The sequence below is a fragment of the Lissotriton vulgaris genome, chromosome 9 (genome assembly GCF_964263255.1).
Source record: "Lissotriton vulgaris chromosome 9, aLisVul1.2, whole genome shotgun sequence".
Classification (NCBI taxonomy): domain Eukaryota; kingdom Metazoa; phylum Chordata; class Amphibia; order Caudata; family Salamandridae; genus Lissotriton; species Lissotriton vulgaris.
In genome coordinates, this window is record NC_141697.1 from 278,483,923 (window position 1) to 278,509,358 (window position 25,436).

General features: G+C 44.4%; 1 protein-coding gene across 1 annotated transcript in view; it reads right to left on the minus strand.

The window, feature by feature from the left end:
- The window catches only part of SNW1 (SNW domain containing 1), an 88,878-nt gene that overhangs the window by 18,206 nt on the left and 45,236 nt on the right, over nucleotides 1–25,436 (minus strand). The window contains exons 2-5 of the mRNA XM_086937566.1: nucleotides 18,353–18,506; nucleotides 7,046–7,207; nucleotides 1,376–1,471; nucleotides 1,181–1,287 (exon numbers count right to left, since the gene is read on the minus strand). Coding sequence (XP_086793692.1) covers nucleotides 1,181–1,287; nucleotides 1,376–1,471; nucleotides 7,046–7,207; nucleotides 18,353–18,506 — 519 coding nt within the window. The remainder of the gene's footprint in view (nucleotides 1–1,180; nucleotides 1,288–1,375; nucleotides 1,472–7,045; nucleotides 7,208–18,352; nucleotides 18,507–25,436) is intronic.

The window sequence follows — 25,436 nt, forward strand, 5'->3', positions numbered from 1 at the left end:
CCAGCCCCTGCATTACCGAAGCATTAATAGTTTGTCCACAAAGAAAAAGTACTCATGCAAAGGCACTCATCCTGACTACTCAGAGACTGAACTCATGTGAGACTAGCTTGTCTCAAGTGGTTTATGCTTTGCACATGCTAGATATCAATAGATAAAATATTATCTGGATAACAAAAACAAATTTGCTTTCTAAATTACTTTTTGTTTCTCATGTTTAATGTTTAAAGTCAAGTCACTGCAAAGCAGGCTGAATCTAGATAGACCACCAGTATACAGTTAGGTTATTAGAAATCTACCAGACAGCCTAAGTCTTTGCAAGCAGATACTACAAACTAATAAAAAACATAACACTAGAATAAAAATATGCACATCTCCATCTTAGAAGCCTATCCCCATACTTTGCCAATGTTACTGCATGGACTTCGGAGCATTTCTCGGAAATATTTTCAGATAAGTTTCATCAGTTGCACCCACTCTCCCTCAGAGGCGTAGGGTGCAGATATCAAGTCTACTCAAAATGCATGAATCCGCAGAGAATCAGTTGCTTGGGTAGCAAAAAACTACTTAGCTGTAACAACAGTTTTCCAAACAAGGATATACTTTCCAGTTTCATAAGTAGTCATTATACAGAGGACCAGGATGATGCTACATGCTTGTAATCAAACGAAACAGGGCGAATGTCTTGGAGACAAACATTATAGGACCTACCTCATGGTCACTGAAAAGTTTACAAGAAACATAGCCAACTGATATTAAATTGTTGAAATAAAATGCAATTTATTTCAGAAAACGTATTCTGAGGTCCTGTCCTTGGTGAGGATAGTCAAAGCTAATCAATCAGGAGAGATGTCCTAACAGGCGAAGTACTGTTATAATTGTTGTCCTCTTGGTTCGAGTCAGAAGGTTTCCATTTAGAAGAATTAACTTTGTCTTCCACACAGCCCAGCACAGTAAATGCTACTAACTATCGCTGATGAAACAGCTTGCTACAGGATTTTAAGTAACTTAAAATTAGACCAAAATGAGTTCTAAAATTGCTACATTCAGATACATAGTTTGATTAGTGATGGCACCATCTGTTCAAAACGTCATGCTGCATCTCTCAAAGCACTCTTTTTGGGTGACTGATCTTTTTGAAATTGTGGTATGAATAAGACAAAGCCAATTAGCTGAGAAATACCTGATGTACTGGGCTGGTGCCAGCTTATCTGCTGCCCGCACAGGCATGGCCGCGGCCACCTTCTGGGAGACAGATTTCTCCAGTGCCAACCGTGTCTTCTCAGTTAACTGTAATACAAATGACATATAGATGTAGGAGCTGCACACGGCTGCACAGATATCTCAGCAAAATGATCAATCTGTGATTTTTTCTCACCTCCCTCACAGCTTCTTCATCTGGTCGAGCAAGATCAGGGTCATCTTCGTCCATGACCTCCTTTGGAACCAGGTCTGTGTACTTACTGTAAATAACCTGCAACAAAAATAAAATACTTATTTATTTTTAAGGTTTTATATAGCGCGGACAAGATCTTTGCAGATATCAGAGCACTTTACAGAAACAGGAGGTAGGGTAGACAAACTCTTGAAAACAATATAATATTCGGTAGTGAGCAAGTTGCAAGGTAGGATAGAAATCGAATAAGAGTATACACACTAATAAACCATCAGGAAACCAATAATATAGAAGCCGTGCAATGTCTTTGATCCAGTAGCAATCGAATAAGAGTATAGCACCCAAGGGGGTGAGTAAACAAACTGTTGAAAACAATATAGTAGTCAGTAGTAAGTGAGTTGCAAGGAAGGATAACAATCAAATAGGAGTATAAACACTAATAAAACAATCCAGAATCCAATAATATAGAATCCGTGCAATGTCTTTGATCCAGTAGCAATCAAATAAGAGTATAGCACAGATAAACACTCAGGTAGCCAATAATATAGGAGTCGTGCAATGTCATTGTACCAGTAACACTAAGACTAACAAATAGCATTCAAGAGTTAATGGGAAGCATGCAAACATATCTCATCAGCACATAAGTGAATTGCAGGCTTTGTCAGGGGAGACAATGAAAGTTTTGATATGGCAGTAACTTTTCAAACACAAAAAGCAGTCAAAGACTATTAGAAGTGAAGTAGAAGTTATCAAACCTCTAAAAGCACTGCTGGGCTCGCCACATCAGAACCACAACAATGTCTAATCAGGACAGCTTTTGATTGCTATAAAGCGCAAGTTCAGAGATCGGTAGCATTCACACAAGCCCAGATTAATTCCACTATGGATGAAGCTCTGATCCGAACCATAATAGGTGCCCCACTGACAAATCGCACCATTGGTGCATCTTATCTGGTGTGCCAATCAATACCTATTGAGGAGGATCAATCCTTGTTACTATAGCTACTGCATTTTCGGACCTCCACTTAGAAAGGCCTCGATTAGCACCGGTAGGGCTCCGATCCACACCACCACAGATGCCACAACAATGAACCGCATCTGTACTATCAAACCCTGTTTGAAAATGGGTTATTTTATTATCGGGGTAGTTAACACTGACCATATTATTGAAAGAAAATGAGTTGCGTACAGGATGTACTACTTTTTTTTTAAAAACCTATTTTATATTTTTTGGTTTTATCATACAAAGAAACCGTGGATACACGATACATATTGGATGTCAGACATTATTAATTGGTTTAGGGCAAAAAATACAGCATTGAGTTCTCAGAAAAAGAGCATAAGGTTAGATTTAAGTTTCATACATTTATAGTACATGAGGGTCATACATGGATTATCTACGTCCATCAACAATAGGTTAGAGACAACGGTTTTCAAGACTCTCTCCCCGATCTCAAATCTGATCTCTACTTCTCATCTCCCATGTCTAAGCCATAGTATTCTATCCATGGAGTCCAAATCTTTCAGAATTTTCGGGGGCATCCCATTGCTTTATATGTTGTTTTTTCCGCCATCATATAAAGATCTAAGCACGCTCTCCATTCTTGGAGCGTAGGAAGTTGGTGGACACCTCAGTATCGGGCTATATCCCTCTTAGCCACCATCAATCCCAGATTGGCCAACGTGGTAGGTCCACCTCCGTAAGGATTCCCAATAGAGCATACCTAGCTTCTAACAAGTTGAGCTTCCAATATTTTGTTAAGTTCCCTCAATATCTTGGTCCAATAGGTTTTAATCAGGCTTCACTCCCACAGGGTGTATATGAATGTGCTGCGTTCTGTGTGGCATCTAAGAGACTCCGGGGTGTCCGCTTTTCCCATGCTGTGTAGTCTGGCTCTGTCAAAGTAGGTCATGTGTAGGATTGTGTATTGTATAAGGCGCAGTCTTTGTTTTATTACCACTTCGCATGAGTGCATAATGGTGGCTTCCCAGTCAATGTCTTCCATTGGGCCTGAGTTGAGTTCCCATTTAGCTCTAAGCAGACCTAGTTTGTCAGGCATGTTGTTGATTAGTGTTCTGTGTGTCAGCGAGATGACCTTGGCAGGAATCTCCTCTTGCAAAAGTCTGCCCTCTAAGGGGGGAGTATTCCGGCAGAGTTGCGGTATAAAACCCTCCACCCGCCAGGCATGTCGCAGTCTAAGATAAGCATAGGTTTGGGTGACATGTAACTGGTATGTAGCTTGAAGTGTGCTGAATGGCGCCAGAGTGTCTTTCTCCATAACATCTCCCAGTTTGGAGATCCCCATTAAATCCCACTGTCTAAAGCCTCTCAGCTTTCCGATCTCAGATAATCTCACTCCCTCCCATAAAATGGTGAACCTCGTAGGTTTCAAGTCCCACTTCATTGGCTCTTCTGCACTTTTCCATGCTTCCAGCACCCTCTGAGTGGTCGACACGAGACAACTACTACCCTTGCCTCCATAGATATAGTGTAGTTGTGTGCGGTCTCTGAATTTAAGTCTTTTCAGTACATATGTTGGATGGTCCCAGGTGGCGTGGTTCCATTAATTAATTACAATGAGACGGGCCGCACTATAATAGGCTCTAATATCAGGTAGGGCCAACGAACCATTACATGGGTTCCGCTGCAGAGTTTACAACGCTATTCTTAGATGGGCCCCATCCCACAGGAGTAGACGTAACTCGTTAAGGGTTGCAAAGATGGTCTCTGGTATTTTACAGTAGGTATTTTGCAACACAAAGTAGCTGGGGAGTGTGACCACCTTGTACATAGCGGCCCTGCCCATGATCATCAGAGGGAGTTTCCTCCATCTCTTGATATCTTCCTGAAAATTTAAGAGGATTAGTTTAATATTATGCTCTAAACTGGTTGCGATGTCAGTGGTGATATAGAGCTCAAGGTATGTGAACCCCTCCGGGTAATCCCGGGGTTCTAGGACGCCTCCCACAGGGTGGGTATAAGGTGGATTTGCTCCAGTTAATCTTATACCCTGCACTGCAGCCATACTCTTCAAATATTTGTAAGATTTGGGGGAGTGTCTTGGCTGGGTCCGTAACATAAAATAAAATATCATCCACATACAGAGATATGCGTTCCTCCTCTAAATGTTGTGACTAATCTACGAAACCGCCTGGCCCCTGATGGGATCTAACGACACACGCCAAAGGTTCCAGTATGAGGGCAAACAGTAATGGAGACAGACATTTGCCATTCGATGCGCCCCCCTCTATGACGAAGCAGGTCGAGAACTGTGTGTCTGGGAGGGCATCTTTTTTAAAGGTCAGAAGGAACTGGCCTGGGTCCGCTCGCTCTGTGTCTTCCGGAAAACCAATAAATCTGAGGTTAACCATGCGGGCCCCATTTTCGGCGGCGTCGACCCTCCAGGCCACTTCTTTCATTGAGGCTAAAAGTCCTGTCACGTTTTTACGTATGGTATGAGAGGTATCTTCCATTCATGAGATACGGTGTTCAGCTTCAGTGACTCAAGACTCTCAAGACTTTTCTCAGGTCATGGCGTAGAAATGTGACCTCCGAGCGGACCTCCGCCACCTCCCCCCCCAAGCTCTCTCTGGATTCGTGGATCACCTATAAAATGGCTGCGGTGCCCGGGAGAGGTGTAGTACCTTCTTCTGCCCCTGTCAACGTGGGGAGTACTTTAGCAAATCCATCTAGCTTCCTCGATGACTTAGGCTCCTTATCCTTCGCCATCTTAAGCGATCCAGCGTTTGTTTGTAGACAGGGACTCTCCCCCACAGACACTTCGGGAAGCCGCCGCCTGCGAGCCAATGGACGGCCAAACTTCCAGGTTACTCAGGTCACAAGGGAGGGGGGCACACCCGATGTTCTTTTAGTGGCCTTTCAGCCATTCTTCCAGGGCAGGGGTGGGACCTGGTCCAGGGGGACCTTCAGTCCAGGTTGATGTTGACAATTAGATAAACACTCTCGCCCTTGGAGGCCGCACCAGGGTATCCCTCTGGGCTCTCGTACCACCCTCTGTGGCCTTTGCAAAGGTCACACCGTGAGTTTGATTTCTGGTTCCACGACTAGCTTATCCGGTGCCCACTGAGCTGTTGGATCCGGTCGGTAATATCACTATTCCCCCCCCACCCCCACCAGATCCCAACTCCCAAAGGGTGCACCAAGGCCCACGCTGCCAGGAACGGCCCTCGCCTCTCACCTCAGTGTTCTACACAGTGTATAGAGATAACAGTGAAAGGGGGGGGAGGAGAGGAATCCAGCTCTAAGCCCCCTGGGCTTGGTTTGGCAGCGTCGTTTTTTTAAGTACACTCCGCTCCCCTGGTCCAGCAGCCTCTGTCACCTCTCGCTGAGGTACTCTTCAAGACAAATCAGCACCAATTAGGTCGCTCCATGTAGTCTCTGCTGCAGATGCAATCACAAGTTGCAAAGTACAAGATAGAGGTGTGGGTTCGCGGCACACAATTACCCTACCGGGCCGCAACCGCCAATCCAGGTCGCCAGCAGTGTTGCTGTTTAGGTGAATAGAACCACCCCAGCATCAGTAGGTCAAGTGGTAGGTCCAGACTGACCAGTCCGCTACGCGTCCATGTTGTAGGATCACTGTCCCAGCAGGGCTGACTTTCGCCGCTCTGCATCACAGCTTTAAGGAGGTGTAGTCCGCTCTCAGCATCGAGCCAACATTCCCGTTTGCACACAGCGCGCTCACCATCCACTTCTTAGTCTGAGCCTTCTTTTGATGGGGGACCATCTTGGACTACGTCGTGCAGATTTCGACCAAGAGGAGCTCTCTTCACCTCAGGAAACCACAGCTACTTTTTCATGCGACACGTCTCGGGCTCAGGGCACAGTCCGGTTGTTACTTTTGTATTCTCCCGGCGTCGAGGGACAGGATAAAGAGCAAGATTCGGTCGGGGGCCGGCGGAGAACACAGCTACCCGGCCATGTTCCTGACCCCGCCCCCATGATGTACAACTTTAATCATGAAGTTGAGGCCTAAGTACACCTACATTCAAAACGTTGCAACTTGTAGAATCTTGAACAAAAGATAGTCTTTGTAACAGAGTAAAAAGGCTAGGTGGTAGAAAAAACCTGTAACAGTTGTTGTTTCAACTTACTAAAGAATGCAAAATAAGAAGCAAAATTCAAAAACACACTATTAATAGATCCCATTATGCAAAGACATTTATAAGGAAAATGGATTTTGGGCTTCAGACTTGCTCTTAAAATTCTGGAAGACAGATCACACCATCATCTCCATGGGAGTCTACCAAATTCACTTACTGTTTTGACGCCTCAATCATGGCACTGAGACACTAAAAATAAAACCTGCTCAGATGGGAAGCTAACATCAACCTGTTAAGGGAAGAGATCCCGATGCGACCTGCAGCTTCTGGCTCAGTGATACAGATGTTCATTTTTAAGGCAGATCAGTGAAAGAAATCTCCAAAAAAAATAAGCTGTTTCATAATTGATAGGAATGCATGACAGCCAAAAGATTGAACTCCAAATAGTTTCAGGCCTCAAACTAGGCAAATGTACCTTGGAGAACAATGTAGATAAAACCCTTAAAAACAAAAACATTTAAATGTAAACTATTCCTAGCTTCACTCGTTTCATTTTTTCACAAGCACAAAAAAAGAAAAGTATCTTACCTTGTCTTTTGACTGCCCTTGCCGAGCGATTGAATCATATTTGACTTTCCCTTCTGCATCCACCTGAACTGCAAGAGCATTGGATGTTTTCTTCTTTTTGCCCATTTCCAGTGGGTATTGCGCCACATGGATGTCTGGAAAAGCACCTCCATCTCCAAAATCCTACACGGGGAAACAAAAGCAGTTTAATATTGCTGACTGAAGGTTCACCAGTGAAAGGTTACGAGAAAGTGACCAGTAGCAAAAAACATTCAACACAGAATCCCACAGATAATTAAACTTTAAAAATATTTGAATAATCTACACCTATTTCTTTTATTGAAAACCTGTAGGGCAGCTTCTGACATCGTCAAATAAACATTTACTGCCAATGGTACAGTTTCCAATTGCTAACATAGCATTAGGAGTATGTGAATGTGATATTGGGTTATGTACAAAGACTTAGGCCCTTGTGAACAAGAGAGCACTGAGCTGCACCCTTGCAACTACCGTTTCTGGGACACAGTGAAGAGTGTTGAGTGCCTATGACCATTTTCGAAGCTTGTTTCTGCCAGTCTGCTATGCATCATAGTCTCAAAGTACCACATTTGTTGCTTTCTCTAGACTTTTTTTCCCTTCACATCCCCAATCTAGACACACCAGTTTCTTACCACCCAAAGTCCCATGTTCGCAGTAATCCTATCCTGTACAGTCATTTGTTCCAATGCTTTCCCTCTGGATTCCATGTTTTCCTTTCCTCCACAGCATCTGTCCTAGCCTCTAGGTCTCCTATATTGTAGTTCCCCAGTCCCCTGCATTAAGTCTCTGTGACAGAGTGCAAACACCAAAACTGTCTCTTCTCAGAAGGGCAGGAGTCCCTCAATTTCCTTGTTTCAATGCCTCTCACTAGAACTCTCAACCCAATTTCCCCTTATCGGCTGCCTATGATAAAAAAGAAATAAAAATCAGAAACAATCACTATGGACTTTTTTTCACCAAAGACAATAGCAGATTTGACAAGTCTACTTATGCATTCCTGGGTGCCCTTCGACTCACTGGGTATGTCTAGGCCACCATGGCCTTCCTCACGTGTTTGAGGTTTGGTGTAATCATTGGACCCACTACGAGCACCGGGGATCTAAAGGGTTATCAAACGCAGGCGCCGTCCCCAGATTAACAGAGGACACCAGATGTTATCATGCATTTCCATTCCACCTTCTTGCTCTAGGCGTGCCATGCTCAACGCAGCTTTTACCCAACTTTCTCTATTGGGGGGCTCAGGTCTTTCCACCTAATGCAGATCTCCCCCCTGGCCAGATGATAAGATAAAGCAGCAAACCGATATTTATCTGCGGTAACGCCCCAATTATAAGATCCTTTATACCGAAAATCAAAAGATGGAGATCGATCCATATATCAATTCCAAAGATGGCTGTCAAGGAGTCCCCCACATTCTTCCAAAATAGACTTAGTTCGGTGCATTCAAAAAACATGTGGGTGTCGTCTCCATTGACTAATTTACACCTAGGACACTGTGGGGCGGGAACCGGTGCAAATTTGGCTATTTTGGCCGGGGTGTAATAAAGCCTGTTTAACACGAAAAAAAATATTCTTTTTTAACCTAGCAAGCTTTATATATCTGTAAAGTAGCTTGAGGGAGGCTTTCAAATCGATCTTCTATTGCGTGGGAGAGGGGATAGATTCCATACCGATGATTGGGGGGGGGGACCTCACTGTCCTCTGCTTCAAGAAGTCTTGAGTACCACAGAGATATTTCTTTCTTCCTTGGTCGCGGATCTTGTAGTAACTGCTCAAGATCCCAGTTCCCTTTAGTTTCTCCTGCTTCCGCCTCGTACCATGATCTTAACTGAAGGTACTTAAACCTTGAGAAAGAGGGGCCAATCTTGGCTTGCAAAAACTCCCAAGGAAGAACCCCATCTGGATCCACCAGATCCGACCATCTCCCCAAACCAGCTCTTCTTATCGGGATTGCCAAGCTATCACTCGGGCAGGGAGACCCAGGAAATCCCAGATGGGGGCGAAATCAGAGAAAAAACCTATACCCCAAATATTTCTTAGTTCGTACCAAGTCATCAAGGCTGCTTTCAGAACCTTGAGACGTACACGCTTAAAGAATCTGGCTGCCCCGAATTTGTATAGGACCCCACCTTGCCTGCCTCCTCCCTCTACTAAAGCCATTTCGCCCAGAAGCCTACCCCACATGGTTTCCTCTGGTGCAGACAACAGCATACTGATGCCCTTAAATTGAAAAGTCAATAAATACCAGTTAATGTCCGGAAGGGCCAGACCACCTTTTAAGAGTTTTCTTCTTTGTTTTTTCCATGATAGCCTTGAGCTTTTCTGTCCTCATATAAAGCTACTAATTTTACCCTGGATCTTACGGATATTTTTCTGGGGAAAAGTAAGAGGCACCGCATTGAAGAGAAGTCAATTTTGGTAAGACCAACTTCTTTACTAGGTTGACCCTCCCATAGATCTCCAAAGGAAGGTTTTTCCACCTAGCAAAGAGGTAGTCTATATCCTTTTCAATTTTTCTCAAGTTTATGAGGGGGATTTTATTCAGGTCCTTAACGATTTTTACCCCTAGGTACCTGAATTCTTTACTTGAAAGGCCACCACTATACACTGTATTCCAGGACATAATTTCGGTTTTAGTCGAATTAGCAAGATATCCTGACATCAAACCGAACTCCTTTAATGTGGTTTCAAGCCGTGGAATGGAGATATCTGGGCCATTGGTGTAAATTATTACATCATCGGCGTACAGTGCAATTTTGCACTGATAATTTTGCAAGTCAAATGGTCTGATGATGCTATCCAACCTGGTCATCTGCGCAAGGGGCTCGATATAAATTTTGAATAAAAGAGGAGATAGGGGGCACCCCTGTCTTGTCCCTCTCTGGATTTCAAAGCTAGGGATCAGGGAACCTTTCAGCAAAATCTTCGCTGCAGACCCAGAATAACAGTTCAAGGTATGCACAAAGATTGGGCCCATACCCATATCCTCCAACACCCCCCAAGGTATCTCCAACACACATGATCGAAGGCCTTAGCGGCATCTAAGGCCACTACTGCCAAAGGATCCCCCTTTATCTCTGCCAGATCGATATTCCCAATCAATAATTGGGTTTGTTCCTGATCAGTATTGATTAGGATTGGTGCCAGTTTTGCAAACCTCCCTTCCAGAATGCCCATAAAGATCTTATAATCGGCATTCAGCAGAGAGATCGGACGGTAGGAGTCAGCCATCAGGGGGTCCTTTCCAGGCTACAATATTAAAACAATCGTGGCCTCCTTCCAGGATCTGGGGGGATCACCGAGGTGGAGCTATACACTGAATTGAATAACGTGTGGAGTATAGGTAAGAGCTCATTCAGTAACAATTTGTAGAATTCATTAGGAAGGGAATCAAAGCCTGCTGCCTTTTTATTTTTTACCCTCTTTATTTGGTCCCTAATATCCTCCGTGGAAATGGGCGCATCTAAAATATCTCTGACAGATTCTGTAAGAACAGGCAGGGACTTATCCCTTAACCACGAACCTATCGAATCCAGAGAAGGTGCTATGTTCTCCCTGTACAGATTCTAGAAAAGTGACCGAAGGCTTTCCTGCATATCTGTGGGCTTACTAGATTTAGTTCCGGCACTATCAATGATAAGTTCATTGATATTGTTTTTTGCCCGATCTAACCTCGCTTTCCAAGCCAAAAAGGCACTTGCTCTTTCACCATATTCAAAATTTTCCATATTACGAGCTTGTCACTGGGCCTTGCATTTCAAATCCAGGAAGATCCTAAGGTCCTGCCTACCTTCCTCCAATCTCTTCTCTATCTCTTTCAGTTTTTCTATGTTATCCTGATTAATATGGCTCCTTTCCTTTTCAAGAGCAGATATTTTAGTCTCCAAAGTCTGTAGTTCCAAAGCCTTAATTCTGTTCTTAGAGCTTATTAGGCTGAGTAACAGCACTCAAGTTGGCTTTGTAAGCGCCCCAGACATATTCTATTGAGGTGGAGCCTAAATTGATAGAGAAAAATTCAAGAGAAGACTCTTTAATTGCCTGAATAATTCGGAGTCTGATTGCAATGCTCTATTCAAGGTACACCTTGATTGTGGACAGATATTGTTCATAGAATATAGAAACAGAAGGAGGGCATGATCAGAAAGGTGGCTTGGCAATATAGATATACTAAAGACATTGTCTAAGGTCTCTCTATTGATCAGAACGTAGTCTATTCTAGCGGAATGGTGGTACTTTTTACAGTAAAAAGTAAAACCTTGTACACTCCTCATCTTAGCTCTCCATAAATCTACCAAGTTTAGATTTAATAGTAAATTTTTCATGACCCTTCGGGAACGCGGGGACCCTATAGCGTGACTCAGGTTGGACCTATCTACCGGATCGAGCCGGACGTTGAAATCTCCTATTATCAAAGGAGGAGTTGCCGTAATCAGGTTATCTTGAAGTTTAGCCAGAAAAGAAGGGTCATCCATATTAGGACCATAGAAGGAGGAACAGGTCATCTCCTCCTCCTCGAAATCCAACTCAGCGGTGATCCATCTGCCTGTTTGATCTGTCTGGACTGATTTAATCCTATAGGCGATTCCTTTCTTTACCAAAATTGCAACCCCACGGCTGTTTATTGATTGTTGAGAGTGACAAAAAAACATTGTACCCAGGGGAGTTTAGAAAAAATAATCTTAGATTCGGTTTGATTTAGATGGGTTTCCAGCAATAAACAAACATGAGCTGGTGACAACTCCAGATATTAAAAAAATCAATCTTTGTCTCCTTGGACATCTCAGGCCATTTAGATTCCCGGAAATAAATTGAATATTCCGACCCCTTTCCACGGCTTGAGCACCCTCTACCGGAGTTCGATGAAATTCCCTAATTAGCCAGTGAGATGAGGAGTATTTTTAAACTTTTTTCCCCCCACCCTGTGCCCCCCCGCCCCCACCCCCACCGCTCCCTCCCTAACCCCTCGTGACCGCATGAAGACTGAATAGCCGCCTGATTTGCCTCTGAAACTGAGAACATGTTCGCCAAGTCTGCTTGACTCGCCTCAGACACAGTGAATCTGCTTGCCATCTCATCCTTCAGAGCCAAGAGGATGTCTGCCAGGGAATGTGAATTTGGTGCGGAGGTGCTCTGGGTTTTCAGAAGAGGGAGGGTTGAGCTTTTACTGCACAGACCAACAGAGATACTTGGGTCTTCCATCTGCACTTTGACCAGCTCCTCAACATGCTCCAGCCCAGCTTTCTCCTGCAATTTTTGCTTGCAACTTGCAACTGATCTAACTCTGTGTTGGGTCTGACGCCTTCTGCTGACCCAACACAGAGTATCTATTAATAAGAGTAATTGCCAGGTGTGTCTCCAGTTCCAAGCTAGTTATTTTAATAGGTTCTGAGGGTTTAGCTAGCTCATCGGATATAGGCAAAGTAGTTTTTTCCTGAGGTCCATTGTGTTTACTAGGTTCACTATATTTAACCCCCAATGTCTTCATTTTTGGACCTATAGAAGGGGAGGAGGGTGCTGGGAATGATACCAAGACCAGTGTAGAGGGCAAGGTAGGCTCAGAGTTAGATTCAGACATAGCTTTGGCTCCAGGTGAGGAAAGTGACTGAGGCGTTTATTTTGTTGAAGAAAGAGACATAACCTTTTAGAAGGTTTTCAATGAAGGGGTCATTTTTAATTTAGTACCAGCAGTTTTCTTATTCCGAGGCTTTACCTTACCCTTTTGAGATTTGGGCTTCACTGAGGTTATTGATGCGCCTATGCTCCCCCCCCCCCCCTGTTTAGCTGAGATTTTAACTTCCGCCACGGGTGGAGAGACTCGCTGTGGTAGAATTGAGTGAGTAATCAACTTATTAGACACCAGGTGGGCCGCCCTAGCCCGCAATGAGTATCTTGTTGGTTTAGGAGGAGAAGTTCCCTCTTGAGATGCAACCCCCTCTCCATACTTTCAGAAAGAAAAAGCTTCTCCCAAAGTGCCCCCTCTGCAGTTATCAATGTGCCTTTTTTGGTACTGGGGTATTGTAACTTACTTCCTGCCTTGCTTAGCACAACTGCCTCAACACCCGGCAGTGAATTTCCTGCAGGCAGAGTATGTACCAAAAGGTTGTTAACCATGCAAACCCCAACCGGGGTGCCCTGCCAAGGCCCGGTCCCCCCTACCTGCTCTGGGACAGAATGAGGAGTTTCCAGACTAAACAATCCTCCTCCCGAGTAGCACAGCAGCAGGGGGAAGAGCTTACTCCGCTTCCACTCACTCGCAGCGTTCCCCCACCTCCAGCAGGCTCTGTACGGCTGTTCTGCCCTCACCGATGCTGCCTTCTGAGCTGGAAACAACTAGACCATCAACCGCTGCCTGGCTTTCCTGCAGAGGCAGCTCCCCTTGACATTTCAGAACTCGGAAAGGGGATCCTCACATCAGCGCCACGGACGAAAAAAAAGGAAAAAAGGTATTGAAAAAAATTAAACTCTCCCCACTCGAAACAGAAACGGTGGAGAAGGGTTGCAGATGGTCATCCTAGCCCATGCATCTCGCCATTAGGAGCCCGGGGAGGTGCGCCCGCTGCCGTTAAAGCAGCGGCCGCCTTGTTCCTCCCCATCCCTGAACTTTTTGCCTTCCTCCTGTATATGATCATCACTATGGACTTGAACCAAGTGTTAGAAAATACAAAACCATGTTTCTTCCTCCTGGAATTGAGTAATGGGTCTAACCTTTGTAGCCGCTAAAGCACATGGCTTATTCCATTACATATTCTGCAGGAAGGAGTCAGTAATGAAGCTCAATCAGAACTCACCCACCACTCACCCTGTACCACCACCTTTCATTCTCTACAGTCTCATCAATGCCTCCCTCAATTGTGTACAGCAGTAGATAGAAATCTATTAGATTGGAAATTTGCTGGTACCACTCAGTGCACTAAATGGGTATGTGCTCTTGATGTTCCTAAAAGTTATTACTTTTGGTTACTTATTAGGAAACACTCAAATGTAGTATATTTATCTGAAAGATTTCTGCAGAGCACCTGCACAGTGCTTTCTGACATTTAATTAAATCTGTGCAGGAGCAAAGTAATAACTTCTGGAAAATAGATTTGCCAAAAACATCTCAAAGCATTTTCGCAGTTGCTACGCTGGTGTGATCATACTAATCCCTATAAATTACCACAGAAGCAGGTAGTTTACTTGCTCCAAATATAATTAAAGAATGCCAGGAGATCTGAGACCAACGTTCATCTTGAAGTACAGTGCAATCACTGTTTGGTCAAGGAAAACAATGCATTATTAAAAGTGGAGACACCACTTTGGAAAGGCCATATATTTATCAAACATGAAAAACAAAAGATGAATTGTATGTTGGACAACAGGGAAGGGACTCCTCGGCACAAAAACTACTTTACTGAACAACCTTACATATACTACAGCTTCTTCTATGTCTTTATGCCCCAGGAACAATCCAGCTGTGAAGTAAACAGTTTTCAGTCTCTGGGACTGAATTAAGGATAGATATGAAATACCTAAATGCTTCAATATTTGGTGTTGTAAAATATTGTACGGTAGAAGACACCAAGCAGCGCAGTTTTTAGATCTCGTCTACACACAGCTTTTAACTATCGATTTAGAAAGCCCATTTGTGGACCATACCAATAATTTACACTGAACTTAACATTCAGGGTATATTTTGATTACCAGGGATTAGCTTTGAGGTCTCTCATTCGATTGCTTCTTATTCAAGGGCTTGCCTTCCTCTTTTTGCTTATGTCCCTCCAGTGAAGCATAGGTACTTTATCATCCTTTGACTGGCTGATCTGTTTCCGTCCACTGATCACATTTAGAAAACTACTTTTTTCTTTTTAGGTCTTGCGTGGGTGTGGCAGCGAAGCTGCCATGCCCTGCCCTGCGAGAGATCTTGTAAACAAAAAGGGAGTCTAAGCCCCTGGCCCTCCTTTCTATTGGGTAGCGTCAGTATTCATGGTAAACGCTGGCTTCCCATTAGAAAGGATGGTTTTCCGTTGCCGCCCTGTCCGCTTTTGGAACGGCCCCTCCGGACATGGTAGCCTGCATTACGGCTGTCGTGACAAAGTTTCTTATCTGAAGCTTCGTCACGCTGCCTTGTTATGTATGAACAGGCAGGAACTGAAATGTGATGGCTGTCTGTTTACTGCCCGTGGTTCCCATCGTGCTCTCGCCGCTCCTCTGCGTCCCAGCACAGCACTTTCACCCGTTTACACGACCCACCCCCACCACCCCTCCCAAGTCGGTACTTGTCTGTCATTAATATGTCCCCATAGCTGCTCTTTTACATGCATTTGAAACACAGCATAAGTAGTTAAAAGAGGGTGCGCACACGACATGTTTTCCCTTCTTCAATTTACACTGGGAGGCATTCATTTTCAAAGCACACATTCAGCAGCTAGCCCCGCCCCACACAGCAGACCGACTCCATTGCCCCGGTGTCTCTGGTCCAGGCGAGATGCAGCCTGGCCGCAGAGCAAGCAGCAAAATAACAGGTTAGGTTTTTTTTCAGTGCAAATTACAATTTTAGTTTAATTAAAGTTTCGATATCATTTGGACCTGCAGGCTGTGCGACTATTTATTATTCATCAGACAGCAAGTGAAAAAAGAAACCATGCGAGTCTCCGAGGGTGGGGTTTCACAACAGTCACTCCAACTTGGATGGTTTATTGCTCCCTTGAAAGCAATCATTTGTCAAGAGTAGGACAGGCTACTTTCATTTATGCAGTCCAGTTTCGTTCTGAATTTCCGCAGTGGGCTGCGAGGCTTCACAGTGAAAACCTCATTTGTCAAGCAGAAACATTTCTCGGAGTGCCCCCGAAGCGCAGAATATTGAGCAGTACAGTACAACATAGTGAAAAGGAACAGGCAGTAACGGTGGCTAAATGTGGGTATTCAGCAAGATGACCGCTATTGCTACTTATTGGCCAGTCAGCACCTGCACAACTCTTTGGTTTTGAAGCAAGTACTCAGAGGCAATGCCAGCTGCATTGCACATAGACCCTTCCGTTACACAACCCGATTCTTCAGAGTGGAGGTTGTCCAGTGCTCACATAACTGCAAGGAAGACATTTTTAAACTTGATCAAATTGAGTTCAAATGCTCACATTTGCACACCACTGGTTTTGATTTGCTTAGGCTCGTGTTTTATAATTGTTGTAGGAACAGCTGGCCATTTTGTTTCCCCTTTGAAGTGGCATCTCCATGAGGCATTTCAGGCTGTCTGAGTAAGCTAAATTCCGGCTGCTCCTATCCCGGTCTGCTGAGCTTGTTTTACTTTTTAGTGAATGCTGTCCGGGGTCTCCTTTTGCGACTGCTGTTCTGGGGAGTGAGCCGGATGCGTTTTGCAGACACCATGGAGAATGCATGAGCTGCAAATCAGTATTGGTTTATCAAAGCGTGTAAATGCTGTGAAAATAGGAATAGTTTTTTTTTCCTAGAGATGGTTCTTCTTTCACTGCACTAAGCATGAACGTCTCGTTCCTCATAGCCAAACTTTCAAAAGGGGTGCGAGTTATGGAGACTTGTTCCTTGAAAGTATTACTTCCTATTCATGTGATAGGCGACGGCTGTGAGCAATCAGAGGTTTAGGGGACTTCGTATGGAGCACTCCACTAAAGCATAAAAAGTCTGTAGCTTTTCATGTTCCCCATTGCTTAGCAATGTATTTTGTTTTGGTGCTTGTACCTATGCGCGTATGTATAGAGGTCCCCAATTACCACACTAACCAAGGCCAAGAAACGAAGAAAATAACATGGAGCTGCGCTGAACATGACTGAACGTTTATTATGGCTAATGTTCGTCTGTCTGTTATACTGCTGTGTTGGCTGGAGTCTCAATTAAGGCGGAACAGAGACAGAGTCCAAAGGTGACACTATCTGCTCTGGATTCGGTAAAATTTATGCTCCTACTTTCTGTGACTTCCCTTTTAACTTCTCCATCATTCCGCATAGCCCAGGATAGTTTGCATTTTTGATTCTATGATTCATGGTGGTTCAGTTTGTCCCAGTCCTATATGCTCCCACTTTCTGTTTAATTGTTTTAACTATACCCAGGATGCATTCTATCATATTTCCTCTTCTTTCTAAGGCAATACTTGCTGCATGCAATAAAATCGCGGATAAGCACGCTAAGTATTGTAAATGGCAATGCCTTTTATTTATGTGTTCACGCACCGCTTGCAGGTTTTCAGAACACATAAATAGAAGGCATTGCCATTTACAATGCCAATAGCTCAAGCTCTCACGAATGCGAGACCTATTGCATTGCGAATGCTTGTTCTTTAAGCACTCCATAAGTACATGCGTTTGTGTATCCCCTCCCTTCCCTAATACCGGCTACCGCCCCTGCACACATCTCATGATTGGTCCATAGGACACCTCCCCTACCCTCCCCCCCACCAATCTCAAACTTGATCTTGCCTTAGTGCACTGCTTCTTGAGTACCACTGAACAAGGTCTACCTGCTCAGAATTGGTGTTTTCTCCCCCATCCACTGCTTTATTCTCTTTTTTATGTCTTACCCCCTACAACTTAAACTCATCCTCTACTGCCGATCCTCCTGTTGCTTTCCTCCACCTGCTCAACATTTTTTATTAACTTATTTTTGGGATGGGAAACTACGATTTGATGCCTGGTTTCTCAGCTTTTAGAAAATGCTTTCACTCAAATACTTCTTTTTCCAATTACCTTTCTAAGTGCTGTGTACCATCATGAATCGGTACATTTTTTTAAAAAGAATGGGGTCAGCGTCATTACGTAGGTATACTTAAGTGTTGTTGCGTTTTTTTTTGCGGGGGGGGGGGGCTGATGCTGCACATACTGTATAGTTGAGTTGGCATCCAGCTCTGTGCACCTCTACGTGCTCAGTTGCTGGAATGGCCACCCTGCTCAATCAAGTGTAGGGTTGACCAAGAGTATGGGTTGAAGGAAGTAAGTAGTCTTTAAGGATGACAGATTGAGATCGTTATAACGGCTTATCTTACAACTACAGAAAGAAGGGCTTGTGTGTGATTGCAGAAGTGCCCTTTCTTGTCAGCAAATTCGAGAAGTAGTAAAAACATTTGTTCTTCGGTAGTTCAACTTATAGCAACTCCCAAGAGCAGGAACCGAGTAAGCTCAATACCCCACAAAAGGTACATCCTCATGATAAACACTCTAGTGCCCAACACATTTATGGATTTATCAATTGCACCATTCATTCTCACTTATATTACAAAATGCAGGTTTGGCCATTATCTGTAGCAAAAGGAAAAATTAGAAAAACAATTAAGCAGCCATTTACCTCTAATGTTCGGGGTGTCCAGCCCTTTCTATACCCATACGGTGGAGGCTCCTTGCGAGAAGATACAAGTGCAGTCTGCCTTGATCTCTGAGCTCTCACTCTTTCTTCTGCTTCTAGCTGGTCCTGAGACAGTTGAGTAGGCGCAGGCAAAAAACTAAGGACAAGAGAAAAGGCTCACATTAAAGGAAAACACTGGTCTTTGTCCCTGAAACCCACACAGCAAGTTTAGATTACATAATTGTTCGCAATAACAAAATGTTCCTAAAAAATTCTAAACTGTGATCTCGCGCTTTACTTTAGGTGTGCTTAAATGTTAAGTCAATGCAGGGAAACCAAATGTTGCCATCACTGCGGTACAATTGGGTTTTTTATTCATTCCCAACGCAACACTCCCGGAAAAGTTGAAAAATCAAGAATATGGCTCCAGACCCCTCCTCACCATTGCATCCGAGGCCCTCAGTAAAGTGACATGGATTTTCTTCTCATGTTGCTCGTACCTCGAATTTCGGGCTTTGTCTTGCCTGAGACCGTATGACTCACCTGGAGCTACCAATGTCTTTGCTCGCCACTGAGTCTCTCTCCCCTGGGCTTCTCATGTCTCCTCGTTGCCTGCATTAAACCATTGTACTTCCCCCTGGGTGGTGGGATCTCATGCAGGCCCCGGGGCACACCCACATTTCTCACTCTGCCTGCACTGTGAACTTTTCTTCCCCCTGGGGCATATCAGGTGGTGCTGCTGGCCAGCACATTATTCCTAGACAGCCAGGTGGTCTGCACTTGCCCCGTCACCACTTCAGGAACAAGAGAAGGGAAAAAGATAAACAGAATGGACAAAGCAGTGTGTACCTTTACAGATCGGTTTGTGATGGCATGTGTACGAAAGTCACCCAAAATAAGTTTTAATTCCAATGACCTGATTTCACCAAACTCTTGTCTTTGAAAGTGAGAGACTTTATATGTTTTCCTGTGCACTGGCATGGCTTAACTGAAGCGCTGGGGTGGTAAACTAGGGATAATCAATCAATCAATCAATCAGGGGTTTATAAAGAGTACTACTCACCGGTGAGTGTCTCAAGGCGCGGGGGGGGGGGGGGAGTGGGGGAGGCAGTGCAGGTTTAGATCAGTCGAAGATCCAGCTCTTCCTGAAGGTGTGCAGAGTGGGGGAGCGTCGGACGTAGACTGGGAGCTTGTTCCAGGTCTTTGCTGTGGAGTAGGAGAAGGCTCTTCCGCCTGCTCTGGTTCTGCCAGGGCGAGTACGGCGGAGCGGAGGTTCCTTTTGGGTACACAGAAGGAGTCTCTTTCGTTGAGGTATTTGGGTCTGATGTTGAGGAGGGATTTGTAGGCGTGAGTGAGTAGCTTGAAGGTTACTCTCTTCTCAATGGGGAGCCAGTGGAGGTCTCGTAGGTGCTGGGTCATGTGCTCGTGTCCTGGGGTTCAGAGGACGAGTCTGGCTGCAGTGTTGTGGATGTTTTGGAGCCTGTGCAGCAAGGTTTTGTTGATTCCGGCATAGAGGGCGTTTCCGTAGTCAAGTCTGCTGGTTATGAGTGCGTGGGTAAATTTCTTTCTGCATTAGGTGGGGGGGGAAGGGTCCAGTTGAAGGTCTTGCGGAGGGAGTTGAAGCAGGTGGAGGGGACGGCGCTCAAGGTGAGTGAGGGGTCTAGAATGATGCAGGGGTTCCGGACGTGGTCCGTCGGGGTGGGTGGGTTTCTAAAGGCAGGGGGCCACCAGGAGCTGTGCCACCCAGTGGGGAAGGGTCCAAGGACCTCTGTCTTATCAGAGTTCAGTTGAAGGCAGCTGTCACTCATCCAGGCTGCAACGTCTTTCATTCCTTAATGGAAGCCGAGTCTGGTGCCTTTGGGGTTCTTCGTGAGAGAGGATGAGCTGGGTGTCGTCGGCGTAAGATACTATGATGAGCCCATGATATCGGACGATGGTGGCGAGGGGGTCCATGTAGTTGTTGAAGAGCATGGGGCTGAGCGAGAATCCTTGGGGTACTCCACAGTTGATCTCTGTAGGTTCGGAGAGGAAGTGAGGGAGTCTGATCCTTTGGGTTCTGCTGGAGATAAAGGAATGGATTCAGTCGAGGGCGGTTCCTCGTATACTGCGCCGTGGAGTCTGGCTGCAAGAGTGCATGTGAGACGGTGTCGAAGGCTGCGGAGAGGTCTAGTAGAATGAGGGCCACACTGTGGCCCTGGTCGAGTAGCATGCGGATGTCATCGGTGGTGGCAAGGAGGGCGGTCCTGGTGCTGTGGTTCCTGCGAAAGCCGGACTGGGAGGAGTTGAGGATGGCGTTCTCTTTGATGAAGGTGGTCAGCTGGGCATTGATGTATCGCTCTGTGACTTTGGCTGCAAAGGGAAGGACAGAGATGGGCTGGTAGTGATCTCTTCAGAAGCCAGCGCAAGAGAAAACTGTGTAGAAAATTGAGTTACTGGGTGTGATTGGGGCGTGGGGGGGAGGGGGGGTAGGGGGGGAACCTTACTCAAGCAGCAACCACCATTTCTTTAAGGGTGAAGTCACAAGCAAACTCCAAATTAACCTGTGCCTAAACCTCTTGTAGTTTGACAAAAAGCAGTCAGGAAACTTACCTTAGAGGAAATGTGTTAAGTATTTAAGCAGCACTTCAGACAGTAATAAAGTGAAATTACAATACAAGAAAAATCTCACACCAATTTAGAAAAGTAGAGTACAACTTAATAAATTATTTAACACCAAAACAACAAAAATCTAATTAGTAGAACCGGATTTATGTAATTTTAAAGATGTAAGGAAAATACTGCCTAGAAGCACAAAGCACCAACTGTGGTTATCTGGTTGTGCCATTCCAGGACAAAGTCACAAGTTCACGCCGCCACGGTGGAGCGCAGGCCGGATACAGGGACCAAGTTAGGCCCGCTAAATAAAGTACCTTAAATTCTGGTTGTGGAGTGTTTCAAGATCCTGCGGTGAGAATGTGTTGCGCAGCAGCAGTTCCAAGGAGCTGCAGGGCGGCATTGCTGAGTCCAAGGCCATTGAGGATGCCATCGATGAGGAGCTTGTGATGCGAAGTCCTGCATCAAAGATGCGTCGTGCACCGGTGGTTCAGAAGCAGCTGTGGGATGAGTTGAGGAGAATCATACAGCAGCAGTTCAGAGGAGACTGCGAGGAAGTGCATCGATCTGTGTCTGTTCTACTCACAGGACTGAGGCTGGGCTGGAAGCGTATCTTCAGGTCCGTTTGCAAGGGCCCAGGATTTGGGAATGGGGTGGTAGGTCTCAGAGCACACAGAGTCCAGGGGCTGGGTTCAAGGTGGTTGGAGACTTTTCTGTCCCTGAGGGTCTGAACAGGAGGCTGACCAACTAGCCTTTGGAGTCACTGTTGTGGTCCTGTGTTCAAAATGCAGGCCCAGTCCTTTTCACACAGGCATCGGGGCAGTAGAGTATCAGTTGCTCTTGCACAGTAGCACAGAAGTCCTTCTGAGTCTTCCACGTGTCAAGAGGTGCACTGAATAGCTAGGTCTTTGGGTCCATTATTTATAACTCATACCCACTTTTAAGTGGAGGGTTCTGGTGGCTTTCACTGCAACAGGTGTTCAGACTTTTTTGCCTCCCTGCCCTGGACCCAGCTTGTCTGGGGTGACAAAAGATAAAAGACTAGTGTCAAAACCCTGAGTGAGCTGGGCAAAGCAATTGTGATGTGCAAGTGTGGTAGGTAACAGCTCCTCTCCCTCCTCAAGTTCGAGATGGCTCATCCTGCCAACATCTATTCCCCTTTTGTTTCACAGTCTGGGAGCAATACACAAAGACCAACTGCCTGCTATAATACCTAGTCATGTGACCCAGAATATATATACCAATTGGTTGGGAAAAGAAAACGCCAACTTTCTTAAAGTGGAATTTTCAGAGTTGTGACTAAAAATCAGACTTTACCATTAAAGAGGGTTTTCAATTACAGTTCTTTATATACCAAATTCAACATTCCTTCCTGTTCTCAATTGAAAGTTATCACATATTAAATGTAATAAGTTAACCCAACGTTATCCTATGTGAAAGGCAGGCCTTGCAGTGATGAACACCATGTTTCAAGAGTTATTCACTACTAGGACATGTATAAGTTAAAAGTACATGTCCACCTACCTTTTAGACTGTTTAGGGTCTAACCCAGGGGTGATATATATATTAGAAAGTAAGGTTTAGGCCTGGAAAAAGGTTTAAGTTGCTGGACCGAAATGGCAGTTTAAAACTGCACATACAGGCTGCAATAGCAGACCTGATATATGCTTAAAAATGCTATTTTGGTGGGTAGCACCACTTGTAGTATTTACTTTACAGGCCCTTTAGTATATGTAGCAGCATTTAGCATGGCATACCTTAGCTAGGAGTGGGACTATAATTATCAGGACGTTTTATAAAAATCAATAGGTATAGAATCATCCCCTGATGCCTTGCCTGAGGGTAATCAAGACAGGGCAACGAGAATTTCCTCGGGCAGAACTTCTTTACATGGTTGAGTAGAAGCTTTCTCTTGCAAGCACCTCTCTAAATAATTAGAAAGCTCCTCTGTGTTTATTGGATCAGAGTGGGCAAAGAGCTTTTCATAAAACATTGAAAAGTGTTTTAAGTATCATACATGGTTCTATATGCAGTAAATTATCCTCACCCTTAAAAGCCTTTAAGTTGTTATCTGCCAGATGATATGCAAGTACCTTCCCCACCTGTTCCCCATTTTCATACTGAATGGAGCAGTGTTTGTTATAACAAGCTTGTACTTTCTCCATTGACATCCTGCCCAGTGATGCCAGTGGTTCAACAAGATCAATATAGAGCTGTGTCTGTTTGGGATCCTTTTGTCTAATGGCTGTGGCAGGACACCTTTCTAAGTTAGTTATCGCTACGCAAATAGCCTTAATCAAGGTGTCTCTAATTCTATTCTCTTGCAGTATAAATTGTTGACTGATACCCCTTATATACCCCTTTATTGAGTCCCAAACTACTTTGAAGATATCTTATGCAGATTAAAATGAATACATTCGAATAGCAGTTTCTCGATATGTAAAGTATATTAGTTATTTGTCAATAGGTACCACGAGAAGGAAAAAGCGCCCCGAGATCTCCTGGACGCCTGTGTTTGGAAACAGAATACAATAGCGTTATGATCCGATGTTATTTTTGGACACACCTTAATCTTAGGTGACTGATATGTAGTGTCACTGGCCCAGACCATATCTATCGTAGAATACTGCTAATGTGGACAAGAATAATAAGTGTATCCAGGGAGATTAGAATGGCGACTTCTCCACACATCTTTTAAATTATGTAAGCGCACTTTCGGCATCCTCATAACCGTTCGTCAGCTAGTAGAGTCAATAAAGTAGTTCATAACATAAAATCACCCATGATTATGAAGAGTATGTAGAAAAGGACGGTGCATCAAGAAGCAAAGCCTTTTTTTCTTGGTCCGTCGGTGCGAAGATCCTCTTATGAATAAGGGCGGGTGGCTGCTACACGGGTTGGTCGCTTTCTCATCACCTTTTGCGGTTATTGATGCCGCATATTTATTCAGGACATACGAACGTGAATTTGAGTTATTAAACTTCTTGCTACTTGCAAGTAATGGCGAGGATTTCATAAAGAGAATCGGTACTGTGTGTTTTTTAACCCTATTCAATTGGCCTTTTTATTTTGAAGTTGAATTATCAGTTTGGTTGCAACTTGGATCTTAAGATATCCTTGCCGAGAATTTGGCCTATCATAATACCACCAACGACCTACTGATTATTTCTTTCATCACTACGCGACAATACATGTTTTGAAGAGAATAAGGCGCAATTCGGACCATATTCTTTAGATGCACCTTTTGGACCTACAAGTGACTAATGAGCCCTGACGAAGTTCAAACGAACGAAACGCGTGGGCTGAGGTTATAAAAAATGTCAAAGAATAAAGAATTTTGGACAAATTTGAAGCTCTTTTTTACTTTGCTTCTTGGTGCACCGTCCTTTTCTATTAAAAAACAAATGAGAGAGAAAGGGTGTTCTACATGAATGTAGGGCGGGAACTCCTGGTCCCCTTCGGAGTATTTTAAACAACAAATGGAGGAGTGCCCCCTTGGTGTAGCAGAGAAAACTCTGTAACCAAAAAATTTATTTAAAAACATTTTTTTTTAAAGATCAAAAATGCACAATGTGCCCAACCTTATTGCAGGACATAGCATGTCCTTTTAGAAGACCCCTCACTCACCAACCTAGTTGGTGACATGCTTCATCATTGGGGTCCCACCCCGCAGACCGAGTGCCAGCAGGGTGTGCTTCGACACCTGACTACAGTGGAGCGGGTAATTTTTTCTTTTTTATATGTGCAGTGATAATAAAAGGTGAAAAGTGAATTAAAAAAAGGGGCCAATGCTACTCACTTCAAGACTTTATTCCCGAGTGATTGGGCACCCTTCAGGCAAAGTGCGACACCTAGGCCTTTATTTTAAACACATAGCACACGTCGCTATTTTAAAACACTGCACGTATTGAACACCGGAGTCTACCTAATTAGACATAGGTGTCACACTAAGGGGTCTTCTAAAAGGACATGCTATGTCCTGCAATAAGGTTTTTGGTTACAGAGTTTTCTCTGCTACACCAAGGGGGTACTCCTCCATTTGTTGTTTAAAATGCACAGTCCTTTTCTACATAAGCTTTGGGATCTGTCTCGTAGTGGAGCATTTGTGCAGCGAGCTCCAGACGTGCTTTGTACAATCTATGAACTCATATCTTTACTCTGAAATCGAAGTGCTTAACCATGGTCAGCCGCACAGTTTGTTCTAAGTAGTTCATGATTATGAAGAGCCCTTGCCATTCTAATAGTGTTAGCATTAGTGAATTAAAGACCTCAGGGTCATCAACATTAGCCCCATATATAGTTGCTAAGACGTATTCTATACCCTGAATTTCCACCTGAGTGATTTCCCATTTCCCCCTTTTATCTGTTAATATCTAATGTATTTTATATATAAGCGTTTTACTAGCTAAAATAGTAGTCCCTCCGATCAATACTTTTAGGGATGTACACGCTATTGTTTGATATCGAAGTTGCTTGAGGAATCACCTGTCCTTTA